Source organism: Narcine bancroftii, chromosome 6, assembly GCF_036971445.1.
Source record: "Narcine bancroftii isolate sNarBan1 chromosome 6, sNarBan1.hap1, whole genome shotgun sequence".
NCBI classification, from domain to species: domain Eukaryota; kingdom Metazoa; phylum Chordata; class Chondrichthyes; order Torpediniformes; family Narcinidae; genus Narcine; species Narcine bancroftii.
In genome coordinates this window covers 735,015-754,157 of record NC_091474.1, presented here as the reverse complement: position 1 = coordinate 754,157, position 19,143 = coordinate 735,015, and the positions used below count along the sequence as shown (strand labels likewise).

Sequence of the window (19,143 nt, the reverse complement as noted above, 5' to 3'; positions counted from 1 at the left end):
AAACCTGGGCTTCATACTACTTATTAACCAAGGACACAAGTTGATATCTGAAACTTTTAAACCTTCCTACTGTGTTTTTACCAATTTACATGTCCTTCCTTAATATACGAGCTAAAATCTGTGAGAGAGCACTTTATTCTCTCCGATTAACTACCACTGCCTCCTTCCACCCATCCACCCATCACAAAAAGATCTCTAGCATATTTTTCTTATGTAAAGATTAATTAGATACCAGAAAGAGGTAATATAATGATTCTGACAATCTCACCACAAGAGCTTTCTGAAGAAATTACTACTCCTTTGATGGTTACAAAATTTTCCATAAGCTTGCAGAGATAATTACTTTTATGAGGAAATTGTTAGCATAACCTGTCCCATAATACAAATGACAACTCTGTAAAAGAGCCAATTCCTTTCCTATATCCCTTTTAACATCTTTTTCCCCACCACCATTTTAATCCAATTCCTTGTCAAAAGCCATCACAACAAAAATAATATTCCCGACACGGTATTTCAGCTGAAAAAAAAATCTCACATTTTCTTTTTTTTCTTCATACTTTTGAGCTCTGGTTACTGATTCACTTGAACATTATCCAAGCTCATTTTATCATAACTTTAGATATCTTCAATATTAGATTAACCTTTTATAAACAAATAACCCAATTTTGAATTACTTTTGTATCTGAAGTCTCTTAATTCTGGTTAAATTCCTTGTGAACATTTTCAACCCCTTGCTTTGACAGCCTTAAGTGTTCTGGGATGGACGTGCACACTGACAGCCAGTACACAGCCATTACCTGTCTTGTCTGTTAGAACGTAGGAAATTCTCCCAAGCTGTTCGGGAATGGTACTAGCTCGTACTACTGTGCCAGGAATTTTAGCATCTTTCCGAATCATCAAACTGTAGACCATCTTTCCCATGTCCAGATTGACACGAATACTGGAGGAATAACAAGAAACACAAGTAAGAAATGGCCAAGTACAATCTGAGGGCACTGAAGTCAAAATGATAACTTCTGTTAAGTAAATATCACTGGACAATAAAGCTTTTGCTTCCTGAACACTTTTGGGTGTATTTTATCACAAAAATTCACTGAAAATTTTCCTATCACATACTATATTTTAGATGTCATTTATTTTTGTGATTTCCTGTCATATTTTAAGTCTACTTCAAGCATACAAAACCATGTCATTGAAAATTCATTTTCTGCATTCACACTGGGACTTCTTCCCTGCCGATCTTGGTGCAGTCAGTGACGAACATAGTAAAAGGTTTTACCAGGACATTGCGACCATGGAAAAGTGGTATCAGAGCAACTGGAATCAGTCAATGCTCTGGCTGACTATTGTTGGGAACCGACATGAGAGGCATCAGAAGCTGAGAACAAATTCAGCGCAAAACATTTTTAGGTCAGTTGAATGAACGCAATGTGTCGGCATCATTATGCGATTGAACATACTAAATTCAATACAAGTTAATGTTCCTCCAACTTCCTACGCAATACAGCAAATCTGAAATTATCTTTGTGTTAGGCTTTAAGTTATCCATCCTAATCCCCAATTTTTGTTCAGGAAGCAAAACTATTGAAATAAATTGTTGTCCAGTGCATTTAGCCCATTAGCATGTAGTTATAAATGTAAAATGTTATGCAGGCTTCGAAAGGTGGTGAACTGATGCCCAGTACACCATGATTAGATCACACAGCAGTAATATCAATGCAAATTGCAACAGTCTCCAGTGTTTGCAGAGAAACATTTTGCAGCAATTTATTGGATTTATTTTTTTGTAATATTATCTATACTTTGAGGCACATATTTTCACTTTAATAACCTAGCTTTTGATACCACTATTGGATAAACTGTATTGAAATGCATTTTGTCCAGCCTTTTCAATTTACAAAGTTTTGCTTAACAAAATATTTTTCAAGAACATAGATAGCCCTTTCATAAAAATGATGCCTGTACTTAAAGTAATTATCAGTAGTTATTACCATTTCATTTGTTATAGATTCATGCTATTCAGCCTCCCCTCAGAGAATTCTCATCAGTCTCGTTACTCTGTAATCCTTTTCCCTTTCACATATCCATCAAGTCACCCAATTCTCCCTGAAGAATCCTACAATAAAGTTAATTTACTGTGTCCATGAAAACTATCAGGCAGGAACAGCTAAGCAGAATTATTACCACTTAACTATTCTTTACTCATCAGGTATTGCAAAAGGCAAAGTCGACCATCTCAAATGTTCGCCCTTCAAAGATCAATTATCTCAATGTAACACATTGAATTTAGGTCCTTGTTGGACTTTATAACTCCAATATATAAACACACTGAGCCATCAACTGAAATGAATATTCAGTTCTTTCTATAAATCCTACCACCAAGCATTTACATCCCAACAAATTATACTCCTTAATTATTTAATTGCCTTGGATATAAAATACTGGAGAACTGAAAAAAGTTCACATTCAAATGTTACTGCATGGATAATTAATTGTGATGTACATTTAAACAAAACAGAAATTAAATACATCCCTGAAGAAACATTGTCCTGTCCCACAATGGAGTACCAAATATACCCAATGTACAGGTCAGCCTCTGAAGCTAGGAAGGTCCTGGCTTCACATCAAAAATGAAAGCACAGTGTTTGTCGGGGGGGGGGGGGGGGGGAGAAAAACTGACTAAGGCTTATACACTAAATTGGAATGCAGCGATCAGCTGAGGACGGCTTCAGGCACAAGGCTTTTTAATGGACCTTTACTCACTGCCAAGGAAGACAGATAAGGGTTAGAGAGGTGAGATTGGAGAACATTTGCCAAGGTCAATTCCCTCATGAACACAAAACTGAAAGATAGAAAAGGTCACACAAAAGTTCTGATTACTAATTCACCTCCGGATCTGCCATCTTGTGGAGATAAGGGGATGCAGCTGAGCAGCTTGATGTAGGCTCACCACTTTCTTTAAACTAGCAAATCCAGAGAGGAATTTCTTCTGTAAACATCATTACATTTTCTGAATACGACTTCCTCCTGAATTGAACGTGCTGATGCAAAGTAGACAAACATTTAAACAATTCTCAAACTTTGAGAAATTGCTATTCTCCAATTGAAAAGTGATCAAACTCAATTTGGACCTCACAGATAGCAGCTACTTATCGAGCTCCCACCTGCTGTTATATTTGTGTGCTGCAATAAAAGGGAGGGAAAATGGAGGTGGGGGAAATCACTGAAAGGATTAAACAGCCCATGATGGCTGGCATGGCCAGAGACGACAGAATCTTGCACTGAGCTGTTAGTCAGACTAAGATTGTGAAAATGAATCACATAGAGATCAGTGTTGAGGAACTCACTCAGTGGTTTTTAAATTGATGTCAAATTGAGGACCCTTTAAATCTTATATGATCCCCATCTTACTGCATAATTAACAGAGAGTGAAAGATAAAGGTTTATGGGTTCATCTAGTTCAAAATGACAAGTCAGAAAAGCACACGATAACATCATGCACATGAAGTAGAACAAATGCCAGTCAACCTCAGGCAAGTTCGTCTAATTGTCTGATGAACAGAATTTCTGCTGGAGGTGGCTGCAAATACTTCAAAACCTCTCTCCATGGATGCTGGCTGACCTGATGGACATTTCCAGCACTTCCTGTTTTAATTTCCGATTTCCAGCATCTGCAGTTTTGCTATCTGGCAAAAACTTGGTCCAAAGTGTGTTTACCCTTCCTGACAAGCGCCCTCTCATTTCAATAGCACCATGCTCCCTATCAATTGCATTCTCTCTTATAAATGCAAGAATCCCTTAAAATCTGTTAATATTTTTTGCTTCAACCAATCCATCTGGGAATGAGTTGTGCTATAAATGTGCTTCATAAAGAAATTCCTTCTGATTTTGTCATTCAAATTATCAGCGGCTATTTTAATATTGCTTCAATTTATGGATTTATTGCAAAGCTTTTAAACACTGCTGTAATCCCAGAAACCTCAGTCAGATCAGGTCCTTCCCAGAGAAAACCTTTGGAAGGGCCTGGGTTCAATCCCCTGCATCTCCTTTGCCGATAATTGTGCCCTTTCAGTTCTGGCAAAGGATCAAGTCTGCATCTTTTTGCTTTGACGTCTGTTGTAGTTGGGCATCCTCTTAAAGGGAAAAAAAAACATTAAGTGCTGAAAAATTTAGGCCTGGCTGCATCTGTGGAGAGTGAAACTGAGGTAATGTTTTGGGTCAAGGATCTTGTTTTGAAATAGAAATCCCAGAAATGAAGAGTATTTCAAATTTACTACAACTAAAGTTCAAAACAATTTATTCTTTCCTGCTTTTCTATTCCTTACCTCTTAAAAAAAAGCAAATTACATTTTGTTTTCATTTAAGTCTCTTTCTTCAATAATAGATGCACCAATTTTACACTCCACTGGCTCATTTAAATCCTTACTTTATAATAAATAGGAAGTCTCCTTGTTCGTCTGAACATTTTTTTGGACTGAATTTCATGAATCGATTATCTACTCAGTTTGAAAGTCTGCTCGGACCATCCCTATTTTGGGGTAATCTTTCACATTGTACTTGAATCTCTAAACTTGATATCTTCCACATTATATCATGCTACATGCATCAAATTTCAAGCTACATTTTCTTAGTATCATCCATTCACTTGATACCAGACCATGAAACATCCCTGAACTTCGATTTTCTATTTGTAACATTCTTCCCTTTTCCTCTTGAGTCACCTGTGCCCATTCAAGGACAGAACATGCAAGATGACAATACGCGGTCAAAATTTACAGTTCGTGAGTATACACGATGGATGGGGTTAGGGTAAAGGGGGAATCTAAAATGGAGATGGAAAGCAGGAGACATTTTACAAAAAAAAGTGCTCTTAAATGAAAGCAAATTCAGTGCCAGTATTTACCTGATAGGAACTATGTGGGAAAAGAGAAGGAAGAAGCGAAACAAATGGAGGTACCAACGCCCCCGGAAATGCTGCAGAGAGACCATCACAAGGGATAACACCACCAAGGCAACAAACAGGATCTTCATCAAGCAGTTCACCTCCAGGTCAAACAGCCCCATCTTGGAGAAAGAAAATAAAATTATTTTTCTACTTGCCTACCTGAACATACATATTACAATGTCTTTAGAATTCTGCTCATCTAAAAAAATGCACCACTTTCATCTCCAGGAATAAAGAACCAAATTCATCAAGAAACATCTCATGAACAAAGATATAACACTTGATTATAAAGTAGATGTTTTTAAAACATTGCTCATTCCATGTTGATTCTGGCCCTTGCCCAAGGTGACACTTAGCAGGGAACAATGATCCCAAATCTGGCCCCATCCATCCTCCATTTCACCAAAAGATGCTACTCCTGCTGCTGCCTTGTGGTAGGTGTCACATTTGTGGCCCGAAATGTGAAGTTAATAAAACATTAAACACAAGTTTTATCAGGTAAACTTCTCAGAGGCTTTATTTTCCCGTTTCCTTTGTTCTCCTGCTTGTATTCTTATCTCTCTCTCCTACCACGTGACTTCCGGTACATCTCATACATATTCATTATCATGACAGTTGGTACAAACCGGATCTTGGCTAAAGTAATCACCCTTCACGTGAAGACGTGCCACAGATTGTATGCACCATTCTGACACAATACGCTGGCAGTAGGTATGAAACCTTTTGTGCCTCAGGAGGAGTGCACTCAAAATTAGTAAATTTTAAACTTTTTCCACACTTGGAGTATTGATGTTGCTCATGACAGGAAAGATGCAGATGCTTTAGAAAGGGTGCAGAGCAGAATTAGCAGGATGTTGTTGGAGAACATGGTCTTATGGTCGACTGGGTCGTGTTGGTAAGTAGATTTTAGGAGGAGTTTAAAAAGGCCCAGGGGTCAAGACTTGACCTTTTCCGTTGATGAGTTGTTTGGCAAAGGACCTTTAAAGGGGGCAGTTAGGTAAAGGAGTGGCCAGCGAGGAGCAGGCCAGTGAGTGAGTGGCAGAGTGAAGGAGTGGAATTTTGAGGCTTTGGCGAACAGAGGCTGAGGAAGTGCTCCAAGCGAGGTAGGTTCATAAGGTTAATTAATCTAATTTAAAAGTAGTCCTGTGCTCCGATGGCAGGATGCTGGAGGTCAGGAACAGCACAAATGTTTCTGATGACAACACCTGCAAAAGGTGCGTCCAGATTCCAGTTAGGGAACTGGAGCTGCAGCTGGATGAGCTTTGGATCACAAGGGAGGTAGAGGCAATGATAGATCAGAATTACCAGGAGTCAGCTCACTGGATGACTGTGAGGAAAGGTTGGGGGGAGAGACAGACTGTGCAGACCACCCCTGCGGCCCTTCCCCACAATAACAAGTATACTGATAGATACTATTGGGGTGGGATGACCTACCAGGGACGTCATGGTGGTCTGGGCTCTGGCGCAGGGGCTGGCCCCTCAGCTCAGAAGGGAGGGGGGAAAAAAATGAGAGCTCATATAATTGGGGACTCGCTGATTATGGGAGCTGATAAAAGGTTTGCTGTATGAGATCAGGGCTCCCAGTTGGTGGGTTGCATCCCAGGTGCCAGGGTCAGGGACATCTCTGATCGAGTATACAGCATTCTGGAGGGGTAGGGCGAGGGCGAGCAGCCAGATGTCGTGGTCCAAGTGGGGACCAATAACATAAACAGAAGTGGGGATGAGGTCCTGAAGAATATAGGGAGTTAGGGAAGAAGTTTAAAAGCAGGACCACTAGGGTGGTAATCTCTGGATTGTTGCCTGTGCCACACGCTAGAGAGGGTAGGAATAAAAATATGTGGTAGGTAAATGCATGGCTAACGAGTAGGTGCAGGGGACAGGGATCATTGGGATCTCTTCTGGGAGGGGGGGGGGAAACAGAAGGTATGAACTGCACTTGATTTGGAGGGGGACCAATATCCTGTCAGGTAGGTTTTCTAGAGCTTTTGGGAAGGGTTTAAACTAATTTGGCAGCAGGGATGAGAATCAGAATGAGAGAGTGGAGATTAAGGTAGAAGAACATCTAGATTTGAAGGGAGAGGAACCAGAATGTTAAAGTTAATGAAGGGGCTGGGTGGGGGGGGGGGTAAAAGTACACAGTGATCAAAGGAGTGAATATGGGGGACATTCCCTCAATGTATATACTTCAATTCAAGAAGCATTGTTGGAAAGGTGGGTGAGCTTAGAGCATGGACTGACACATGGAAATATGACCTTGTAGCCATCAGTGAAACTTGGTTGCAGAAGGGGCGTGATTGGCAGCTAAATGTTCCAGGATTCTGTTGGTTTAGGTGTGATAGAACAGGGGGGATAAAAGGTGGAAAAGTCACATTGCTTGTTCAAGAAAACATTCCAGCGGAGCTATGGCAGGATAGATTGGAGGGCTTGTCCAGAGAGGCTATTTGGGTGGAAGTGAGGAATGGGAAAGGCATGAAAACACTAATGGGGGTGTATTACAGACCCCCTAATGGGCTGAAGGAATTAGAGGAGCAAATTTGTAAGGAGATAGCATATATGTGTAATAAACATAAGGTGGTGATTATAAGAGATTTTAACTTTCCACGCATTGACTGGGATGCCCATACTGTAAAAGGGCTCGAGGGGTTGGAATTTGTCAAATGCTTTCAGGAAAGTTTTCTAAACCAATACATAAAAGAACTGATTAGAGATGGTTCAGTATTGGATCTCCCATTAGGGAATGAGATAGGTTGGGCAACAGAGGTTTGTGTTGGGGAACACGCTGGGTCTAGTGATCATAATACTATTAGTTTTAGATTAATAAAGGAGAATGATAGGGCTGGGCCTCAGGTTGAGTTTCTTGATTGGAACAAGGCAAATTTTGAGATGTGAAAAGATTTAGAGGGTGTGGGAGAATTTATTTTCAGGGAAGGATGTAACAGATAAATGGAGGATATTCAAAGGGGAAAATTTTGAGGGTCCAGAGTCGGTCTAAAGGAAAGGCCAGAAAATAAAGGAAGCCTTGGTTTTCAAGGGATATTGGGAATTTAGTTCAGAGGAAGAGGGATGTGTACAACAAGTATAGACAGCAGGGAATAGATGAGGTCCTTCAGGAATACAAGGAGTGTAAAAAAAATCTTAAGAAAGAAATTAAAAAGGCTAAAAGGAGATATGAAGCCACTTTGGCTGGTACAGATACATTAAAAGTGAAAGAATAGTGAGGGATAAAATTGGGCCCCTTGAGGATCAGAGGGGGGAAATTTTAAAAAGATTTTTGTTCAGTATTCACTAAGGGAAGGAATATTGAGGCAGGTGATGTAAGGAAATCTGGTAGTGAGGTCATGGAAAATACACAGATTAATGAGGAGGTAGATCAGGGGGTAAAAAAGGGGGAGGAGTTGCTCTGCTTGTTAAGGAGGACATTACTGCCGTGGGGTGGCAAGATGGTCTGGAGGGATCGTCCAGTGAGGCTGTTTGGGTGGAATTGAGGGGTAAAGGAGACATGAGGGTGCTAACAGGGGTGTATTACAGACCACCAAATGGGTCAAGAAAACTAGAGGAACAAATGTGTAGAGAGATAACGTATATGTGTGAGAATCATAAGGTAGTGATCATGGGAGATTTTAACTTCCCTCACATTGATTGGGATACCCATACAGTTAGAGGGCTGTATGGGCTAGAGTTCGTTAAATGTGTTCAAGATTGTTTTCTGAATCAATTAGTAGAAGAACCGACTCGGGACAGTGTAATACTGGATCTCCTGTTAGGGAACGAGCTAGGTCAGGTGTCAGACATTAATGTTGGAGATCCAATTGGGTCTAGTGATCATAATTCTGTTAGTTTTAAGGTAGTTTTAGGGAGGAGCAAGGAGGGGCCTAAAGTTGAGGTTCTGGATTGGAGAAGAGCAAATTTCGAAGGAATAAGAAGGGATTTGGGGAGTATTGAGTGGGACAGGATATTTTCAGGTGAGGGTGTAAATGAGAAATGGAGGATATTCAAAAAAGAAATTTTGAGGGTACAGAGTAGTCAAGTCCCAGTGAGGATCAAAGGAAAGGCTGGAAGTCATAGGGAGGCTTGGTTTTCGAGGAATATTGGAAATTTGATTAGGAGAAAAAGGGAGGTGTACAAGAGGTATAAAGAGCTGGGAGCTGAGAAGTTGAAGGAGGACTACAAGGAGTGTAGAAGGAATCTTAAGAAAGAAATTAGAAAGGCCAAAAAAAGGCACGAAGAGGCTTTGGCAGACAGAGTAAAAATAAATCCAAAGGGTTTCTATAAGTACATTAAAAGTAAAAGATTAGTGAGGGATAAAATTTGACCCCTTGTAGATAGTGAGGGTAGGCTGAGTGAGAAGTCAGAGGAAATGGGGGAAATTTTGAATGATTTCTTTGCCTCGGTATTCACGAGGGAAAAAAATATTCAACCAGTTGAGGTAAAGAAAAATAGTGGGGAGGTAATGAAGCATATAAGGATATACGAGGAGGTAGTGATGGCTGTGTTGAAAAAGTTAAAGGTGGATAAATCTCCAGGACAGGACAAAATATTCCCAAGGACACTCAGGGAGGATAGTGGACAGATAGTGGGGCCATTAACAGAGATATTTAGGATGTCACTGGCCACGGGGGTAGTGCCAAAGGATTGGAGGGTGGCGCATGTGGTTCCGCTGTTTAAGAAAGCGTTTAAATGTAAACCTGGGAATTATAGGCCCGTGAGTCTGACGTCTGTGGTGGGCAAGTTGATGGAAAGTGTTCTGAGGGATGGTATTTACAATTATTTGGAGGTACAGGGATTGCTAGGGAGTAATCAGCATGGTTTTGTCAGGGGTAGATCATGCTTGACAAACCTGATTGAGTTTTTCGAGGGGGTTACAAAAAAGATTGATGAAGGGAAAGCTGTGGATGTTGTCTATTTAGACTTTAGTAAAGCTTTTGACAAAGTTCCCCACAGGAGGTTAGGAAAAAAGGTGGAGGCATTAGGTATAAATGAAGAGGTAGTGAAATGGATACAGCAACGGTTGGATGGGAGGTGTCAGAGAGTAGTGGTAGAAAATTGTTTGTCCAATTGGAGGCCGGTGACTAGTGGAGTTCCTCAGGGATCGGTCCTGGGTCCACTATTGTTTGTTATATACATTAACGATCTGGAAGTAGGGGTGGAGAATTGGATAAGCAAGTTTGTGGATGATACAAAGATTGGTGGTGGTGTGGACAGTGAGGAAGATTACCGTAGATTAAAAGGTGATTTAGGAAGGCTGGAGGTGTGGGCTGAGAAATGGCTGATGGAATTTAATACAGATAAGTGTGAGGTGTTCCATTTTGGAAAGGCAAATCTAAATAGGTCATATGCATTAAATGGTAGGCTATTGAGATGTGCAGAGCAACAAAGGGATTTAGGAGTTGTGGTAAATAGTGCCCTCAAGGCTGATACTCAGGTAGATGGTGTGGTGAAGAAGGCATTTGGAATGTTGGCCTTCATAAATCGGAGTATTGAATTCAAGAGTAGAGAGGTTATGATGAAATTGTACAAGGCATTGGTGAGGCCAAATTTGGAGTTCTGTGTACAGTTTTGGTCACCAAATTATAGGAAAGATATAAACAAAATAGAAAGAGTGCAGAGAAGGTTCACGAGAATGTTGACAGGATTTCAAGGTTTGAGTTACAGGGAAAGGTTGTGCAGACTGGGGCTTTTTTCTCTGGAGCGTAGAAGATTGAGAGGGGACTTGATAGAGGTGTTTAAGATTTTAAAAGGGACAGACAGAGTAAATGTGGATAGGCTTTTTCAATTAAGAGTGGGGGAGATTGAAACTAGAGGGCATGGTTTAAGATTGAAGGGGGAAAATTATAAGGGGAAGACGAGGGGAAATTTCTTTACACAAAGGGTGGTGGGGATGTGGAATGAGCTTCCGACAGACGTGGTTGAGGCGGGATCATTGGTTACATTTAAGGAAAGACTAGATAGTTACATGGATAGGAGGGGACTGGAGGGGTATGGACCGGGTGCTGGTCAGTGGGACTAGGAGGGTGGGGATTTGTTACGGCATGGACTAGTAGGGCCGAACTGGCCTGTTCTGTGCTGTAAGTGGTTATATGGTTATATATGGTTATATGGTAGTATTGGCTATTTTAGAAAATAAAGATGGATAAATCTCTGGGTCCTGACAAGATATTCCCTAGGACCCAGAGGGATGTTAGTGAACAAATATTGGGGACTCTTGACAGAAAAATTTAAAATTTACTGGCCACAGGGGAAGTGCCGGAGGACTGGAGGGTGGCTCATGTTGTTACGCTGTTTAAAAAAGGCTCCAAAAGTAAACCTGCTCATTATAGGCCTGTGAGTCTAACGTCAGCGGTGGGTAAATTAATGGAAAGTGTTCTTAGAGATGGTATATGCAATTATTTGGAAAGACAGGGATTGATTAGGAGTAGTCAACATGGTTTTGTACGTGGTAGATCATGTTTAACAAATCATAGAGTTTTTCAAGGAAGTTACTAAGAAGGTTGACAAGGGGAAAGTTGTGGATGTTGTGTATTTGGACTTTAGTAAGGCCTTTGACAAGGTTCCACTTAAGAGGTTAGTTAGGAAGGTCCAATCATTAGTATTAATGATGAAATAGTGAAATGGATTCAACAATGTTTGGATGGGAGATGCCAGAGAGTAGTGGTGGAAAACTGTTTGTTGAATTGGAGGCCGGTGACTAGTGGAGTGCCTCAGGGATTGGTATTGGGTCAATTGTTGTTTGTCATATGTATTAATGATCTTGATGAAAGGGTGGTAAAATGGATTAGTAAATATGTTAAGATTGGTGGTATTATAGACTGTGAAGGTTATCAAAGTTTGCAATGGGATTAGAGGCCAGAAGAGTGGGCTGAAAGATGGCAGATGGAGTTCAATACTGATAAATGTGAGGTGCTACATTTTGGTAGGACTAATCAGCAAAGATCATTCACATTATATGGTAGACAATTGAGGAGTGCAGTAGAACAAACAGATTAAGGAATTCTGGTACACAATTCCCTGAAAGTGGAGTCACACATGGTGAAGAAAGCATTTGGTATGTTGGCTTCATAAATTAGAGTATTGAGTACAGGATTTGGGATGTCATGTTGAAGTGGTATAAGGCATTGGTGAAGCCAAATTTGGAATATTGTGTGCAGTTTTGGTCACCGAATTATTGGAAGGATATAAACAGAATCGAGAGAGGGCAAAGAAGATTTACAAGAATGTTGTCTGGGTTTCAGGATTTGAGTTACAGGAGAAGGTTGGACAGGCTGGGACTTTTTCCCTGGAGCGTAGAAGGCTGAGGGGTGATTTGATAGAGGTTTTTAAAATTATGAAGGGGTCAGATAGAGTCGATGTGGACCAGCTATTTCCATTGAGAGTGGGAGAGATTCAAACAAGAGGACATGGATTGAGAGTTAAAAGGGGAAAGATTTCAGGGGAATTTCTTCACTCAGAGGGTGGTGGGAGTGTGGAATGAGCTTCTGGCCGAAGTGGTCAATGCAGGTCCGATTTTAATATTTAAGGAAAAGCTGGATAGGTATGTGGATGGGAGAGGTGTGGAGGGTTATGGGCTGGGTCCAGGTCAATGGGATTAGGTGTTTGGGATGGACTAGAACGGCTGAACTGGCCTGTTTCTGTGTTGTAATTGTTTTATGGTTTTCTCTCTTTCGAGTGACAAAGTATGAGAGATAACAATAGAATTCTTATATTATAGGGTAGACAGAAAGCACTTTTTTTCCCCCATGCTGACAATAACAAATACCAAAGGACATCTGGTTAAGGAGAGTGGAGGAAAAGGTTAGGAGATGCCAAAGGTAAATTGTTTTATTTTCCAAACACAGATGAGAAGGTGCCTGGAATGTGGCGTTGGGGTAGTGATGGAGGCTGGTACAATAAGGTAATTCAAAAGACTCTTGGGCACACGGATATAAAATAGAGGGTTGAGTCTGTTTGAAAGGATTAGAATGTTGTGGAGCAGGTTTACATAACATCGTGGGCGAAGGGCCTGTTCTGTGTTGTAATCCAACTTCTATTACGTTGCAGGATCAGAATGCAGTGTCTTGGTCAATACACAGATTGGTGGAGCAAGTTGAACTTGACATTCATCCTAACATAACAAAATTCATAGTAATCTGTTGGCACCTGTTGAAGCAATGAAAATTATGGAATTTAATTCTATTTTTTCAGTTAAGATTTTCAAACATGTACCTTGTTCTTTGGGTGAGAAGTATTCATAACACTACGCATTTCTTTCCCAGTGTAGATAACAACACCCACTGCTGTGCCTTGAATAGAAATAACATTTTTTAAAAAGCAAATATTAGAATATCTAAATAATTCAATTTCCAGAGCTGCTCCATGGGCATTTTAAAAGATCAGTGCTTGTGATAAAGTGTTACTGTAAAAGTGAAATAATACACTGCTTATGGTACAGAGAGTGGAGAATGTACACAAGCACAAAGTAAAGATGTGGTCAAAGTCTTCACTCACCCAATTTCCCAGGGCATAAATAGACTAACAACAATTAGCACATTGAAACAACTTAAAACAGTTCAAGGATAATGAGCCAAATTAGGAGTTTACGATTTGAGCACCGTTTGTTGACAGTCATCTAAATTCATTTGACAATAGAAAAGGATATTTGATTGGCGACAATGTTTACATATGACAAGAGTGAAGGAGAGAAGGAATGGTATAAGGATGAAAATGGATAGAGGAGGAAAAGGGTAGCAAAGTTCTGCATTAATTTGCAATCCAAGAGTGCTCATTCAAAAGAACTTTTACAGGCCTCAAGTCGTCAGCAAACCACACGCAGTACTTTGGACAAAGAGGCATTTCAGGATTTATAAATCAGAATGGAACAATTACCCAATTATTCCGTCACAACTGACAGTGCAATCTGACTGGTGTGTAAAGGAAAATACACAGCCCACACTGACTTCACTGCAGTCATGTTGTGAGAGAATGGAAAGTCATTATTAAGAGCCAAATTTTGACATTTTGTAATTCTGAAGCACCATTTAGACCCTGTACAGCAAACAGAATCATTCTTTTAACTGAGATGGCAGTTCACAGGAACGAGCCATGGACATGATTTGTCAACTATGTCATCTTCTGTAATAACACTCCAGATAAAAATATTCTCAAGGATTCAGTTGGACTACAACGTATACCCTTTTATATAAATAAAAATTGCAATAAATGGCTGATGTAAATCTTCACAGGTTGAAAATAAATAATCTGCATTAAATCTAAGCTCCTCCTGTTATTGTTGGACTCCAGGTATACTTCTGAAGAGAAGAAGAATTAAGGGTTGCGAGGAACAGGTGGGTAAGTGGAGCCAAGTCCACAACCAGATCCACCCTGATCTTATTCCATGCCCGTGCAGCTCGGCAGGTTGGGTAGCTGACTCCTGCTCCCGTCTCTGATGCACCTTTCTGGGCTTCCATACTACGCTCATTAAATTGAAATGACTTCATGTCATGTGCAGAGATACAAGGAACAACTTTGCTTTACATGCTAATGCAGAGAATCCAACCTGTCATCAAGTACAACAGATGTTGCTAAATAAAACAAAACAGCAGAGAATGGTATTAGAGACAATGTTCCATTAAAACTGTGCAAGGGCAGCATCATTCTACTAGTAAGAAGTCCATTCATTTTCCTGTTAACAGTGAGGAAGAAACTACTCAAATCTGGTGGTCCACATTACCAACTCATATTTTCTGCCAAAAGAGAAGGATCTAAACATATGCAAGCAACAAGAGTAGAGGAGTGTCCAAACATGCAGATTTTCCCCGTAGAATTTTGGCCAAAGATACCTACAGAAGGACCATTTTGCAACAAAACAATCAGGTTGTAAATCTCAACAACTGTGGAGAGACACGGCAAGATTTTTGTCTGGACACACTTCCACCAGATGGCATGAACATCTACTTCTCTAGCTTTCATTAGGCCACTCCCCTGTCTCCCTCTCTTCTTGATCCCTCTGTCTCCTTTCCTCCAATTCTCCATCACCTTCCCTCTCCATCCAGAGAACCATCACCTTCCCCTATCACTTCTCAGCGTTTTTCTCGTGGCCTCGCACTCCTATCCACCTATGACTTCTTGCCTGTGGGCCTTCCCTGCCTCCTCCTGCCCATGCCACTTTATTCCTGCACATGCCTGTTTTGTGCTCAGACCTTGATGAAGGGCTCAGGCTTGAAATGTTGTTTATTTATCTTCATCTTTGCTCCATCAAGCACATTGCGTGACTCTGAGTTTCTCCAGCATTTTTGTGCAAACAGCAATGACAGTTTCTGCAGTTTTTCTTGTTAAACTCTATGATGAATAGAAGGAAGCTTCTGTGGTTTTCTCTCACACAGCAAGATTTACACTACAATAAAATGGTTAGAAAGATGAACTTGAGAAAGTCACTCTTTTCTGCATTGAACAGGATCACCTTACCAGATGCTATAACGGTACTGGCCCACAATGTGTTCTCAATGCTTAAACTCTCATTAATTGGTGGGTCGCTATCCTCCTGAAACAAAGAAATTGGTTAAGTAGCTGCGATGGGTACCATTGCTAAATTGTTTGTAAGATGGTGATTATCACACCCACTGGTAAATTAAAAACATCTTGATGTGGATACATAGATTTCTCATGCCAATCCTGTGATGGCATCATTCTATTTTATTGTGTGTCAAGATGAATGTTCTTTGTCTCCATTCACCAAATCCCAATCATTAAAAAAAAATCAACTTGTACATGTCATTTAATCAGGACCCACAAAGTTAGTGACACAACTCTGCTTCTCCCTCGGCTCGTATACAAAACCTCCAATCCACAACCCATCTTCACATATAACCATATAACCATTTACGGAGCAGAAACAGGCCACGTCGGCTTTTCAAGTCCGCACCGGTTCACTAGAACAACTCCACTAGCTCAAAGCTCCCGCTCACCGCCACGTGATGTTCAGGTTGAAATTTTTTGATGGATTGATAAACATATCCAGATCTCGGTTTTGCTGGTTGTGAATAAGATCAGTCAAAACAGGCACTGTCAATTATTGGATTTAACAGAGCAATATAGCAGGAAGTACACTCTCTCTTTAGGTGAGGAGTAGGGGAGACAATTATAGAATCTTCACAATATCTTTTTGTAATTAATATGGAAATATCATTAAGCCAAAGAACCCCAAGAAAAGGTTTGGCCCAAAATGACAGGATTTTCTCCCAGTCAGCATCACCCACTTACCCGAGTGAAAGTTCCTACAAAACTGTGAATATCAAGGTTTGGTTCTTCTGCATAAACATATGACCGTATTTGTAGCAAATCCTTGGATAAAAAGAAAGGTAAGAAATTAGTAGCCTTGCTGCATCAATACCTGATATCCTGATTCATTGGCGTAATTTCCAAAATCCCAGCCACCACAAGCTGATTCACTGGCATACTGAACAAATTCTTATCAACAATCACTGCACGATTAGCACACAAGATTTATCAATATCTGTAGAAAAGTTATGAAACTATTTAGAACTTCCAGATGCTCAGCATCCATGCAGCTTTGAGCAGACCCAAATGTTGAAGGTACTTTCTTTGATTTAGAGATGCAAATCACATATCTGCATGGATCGACATCCTTTACGTGGTTGAGTCAATCCATAATGTCAAAAAGTTATTTCTGGAAAGCTTTGATGTACAAACTGAACAGTACATTTTCTTTTCCCCATGTTCTCGCAAACTTTCAAATATTGCAAAGCTGGTTCAAGAAAATACTATAACAGATCCAATCATTAAACAGATTTATTGTGTTGTGAAAGAACATAAAAATGATCAGACTAACTCATCACGCAGAGTTGTTTTTGTTGAAAGAACACAAATAATTAATAAAGGCATTATTCATTTAAGCGGGGATCTGAGCAAATAATATTCAGGTACCCTCCAATAATAACAGATTAATTTATTTCCATGACAAATGTCTCAATTTTTAGCCAGTCTTTCAGATTGGAGGTCCCTGACCAGCAGAGAACCTCAGGGTTCAGTACTAGGACACTTGGTTCTTATAATATTCACAAATTATTGTATTTGTGGCAAATAAAAAATGAAAATATGTGCTACTGTGCATAGTGATAAAGGTTAGCTGGGTTTGCAGTGGGATTTAGATCAGATGGTGACACAGGGTTGTAAAAAGAGCATCTGGGATGCTTGTCTTTAACTTGTCAAGGCACAGAATACACGTGTCTTGTTGAAGCTATACAAGAAGGCCAAATTTGGAATATTATGTGCCCTTCTGGCCATCCAGCTCAAGGAAAGGTATCATAAAGTTGAAAAGGGTACAGAACAGATTTACTAATTTTTTGCCAGGTTTAGGGAAGTTGAGTTATCATAAGAGATGGGGGGTAAAACTAGGCCTGTCCTTAGAGCAGAGAAGGGGTGAAAGAAGATCTTCCCAAAGCCGACTGAATCATTCAGGGCATAGATGACTGTTTTCCTAATGTAGGAGAATCGAAGATGAGAGGCCATAACCATAAAGTGAGGGGGTTGGGATTGAGAAGGGACACGAGTGGACCGTCCTCCAAGAAAATAAAGAGAGCAACTATAAGGGAAAAAAAAATTCAGAACATTCTGCTGTTTCCACACAACACTTACAGCTGCAACGGGTAATCTCTGAGTGCAGCCAACAGGCAACCGCATCTTCCAATCAGTCTCACCATCCAACTGATCAGTGCGAATAAAGCAGGAACCTGAAACAGAGCAGAGTTCTTATTCAAGCCAAGCATGGAGAAAATTGATATGTTCTCTTCAATACTGAATGACAGAGGGCACCTCTTTAAAAGTAGGGAAGAGGGAAAGAGGCACCTGCATGCGTTTTGCTCATTCCTTGATGTAGGCCTCAGGCCCAAAACTCCTATGGATGCCGACTTTCTCTAGCACTGTTGTCTATTGCAAAACTTGGTGAGTTGAGCAGCATCTGGGGGGGTGGGGGGGTAAGGAAAGGGATTGATGATGTTTGTGTCAAAACCCATCTTGATGAAGGATTTTTAATTTTAAACATCGATGATTCGTTCTGCCTCAACACAGATGCTGCTAACCCACTGAGTTCCTCCAGCAGATTGTTTCTTTTTAACCTTTAAAGGATCTTATTAAATAAATTTAATTTTTAAAATTTAGACATACAACATGGTCACAGGCCCTTTTGGCCCATGATGAGCCCATACTGTCCAGTAACACCAAATTAACCTACACGTTTTGAAGGGTGGCAGGAAAACGAAGCACCCTGAGGAAACCCATGCAGACAGAGGGAGAATCTACAAACTCCTTACAGACAATGCTGGATTCAAACCGCAGTTGCTGGTGCTATAAAAGCCTTGTGCTAACCTCAACACTAACTGTGCTACTTGTTAATTTGTTAAGAATAATATTACTTCAATCCAGGGGTGAAAGAATGCCAGCACTGAATGGTGTGGGTACAAGTATATAATTGGCTGATGCCATGTTTGTGATAAAACCGTGCCGTCAGGAAGTTTACATGGGCCATCTCAGTTGTTTCACAATCACTTCCACTTTCAAGCAATATCCTTTAGGTTTCAGAGGTGCTAATGCAACCCAGATTCAACTGCAACACAGGTCCTACGTCAAGGTCAACTGAGACGTTGTCAACATTTAAATCTTAATGGCCCCCTTTTGGAGAAATTAAATCACAAATTCTTTCTCCTATTGTCCACTATATTCCCCTCATAAAAGCCCATTACATTTTAGAAGATATAATTTATGACTCTTACTGTCCAGTCATTGAAGTTCAGTGAACAAAGATAACTTAACACTTGATGACATGACAGACATAATGCCATTTGTGGTCATGCTATTTTTCAGATCAGTAAGATTGTAGTAAAGCTAAACAATTTTAACTGTACCACCTATAGTTTAACAGGCACTCCACTCAATGACACAGCAGTGTACTAAAACAAGTTGGACTTTGAAGTATGCGTCTGTTTTGAGATTAGCTGCTGATGGGATCACCGGAGGTCAGGACATGCTGCTGCTTTTGGCACTCCTCTCTGCAGCTGGCTGGGTTAAAGTTGTTGGGGTTGGGGGGGGGGGGAGGGGGGGGGGTGTGGGTGGAAGGGTTCGGACTACAAATGAGGAACACTGATGACCAGTTGTTTTGGTTCTATTGCAGGTATGGGTGAAGTCATAAAGAGGTTTCAGACAATGAGTAA

At 40.5% G+C, this 19,143-nt stretch overlaps 1 protein-coding gene across 6 annotated transcripts in view; it reads right to left on the bottom strand.

Annotated features, from left to right (window-relative positions):
• LOC138735586 (probable phospholipid-transporting ATPase IIA) overlaps positions 1–19,143 on the bottom strand; it is a 144,203-nt gene that overhangs the window by 95,383 nt on the left and 29,677 nt on the right. For all 6 annotated transcript variants that reach the window (XM_069883600.1, XM_069883599.1, XM_069883602.1 and 3 more), the window contains exons 7-12: positions 17,573–17,667; positions 16,178–16,258; positions 15,383–15,458; positions 13,145–13,221; positions 4,904–5,064; positions 798–940 (exon numbers count right to left, since the gene is read on the bottom strand). In XM_069883600.1, coding sequence (XP_069739701.1) covers positions 798–940; positions 4,904–5,064; positions 13,145–13,221; positions 15,383–15,458; positions 16,178–16,258; positions 17,573–17,667 — 633 coding nt within the window. The remainder of the gene's footprint in view (positions 1–797; positions 941–4,903; positions 5,065–13,144; positions 13,222–15,382; positions 15,459–16,177; positions 16,259–17,572; positions 17,668–19,143) is intronic.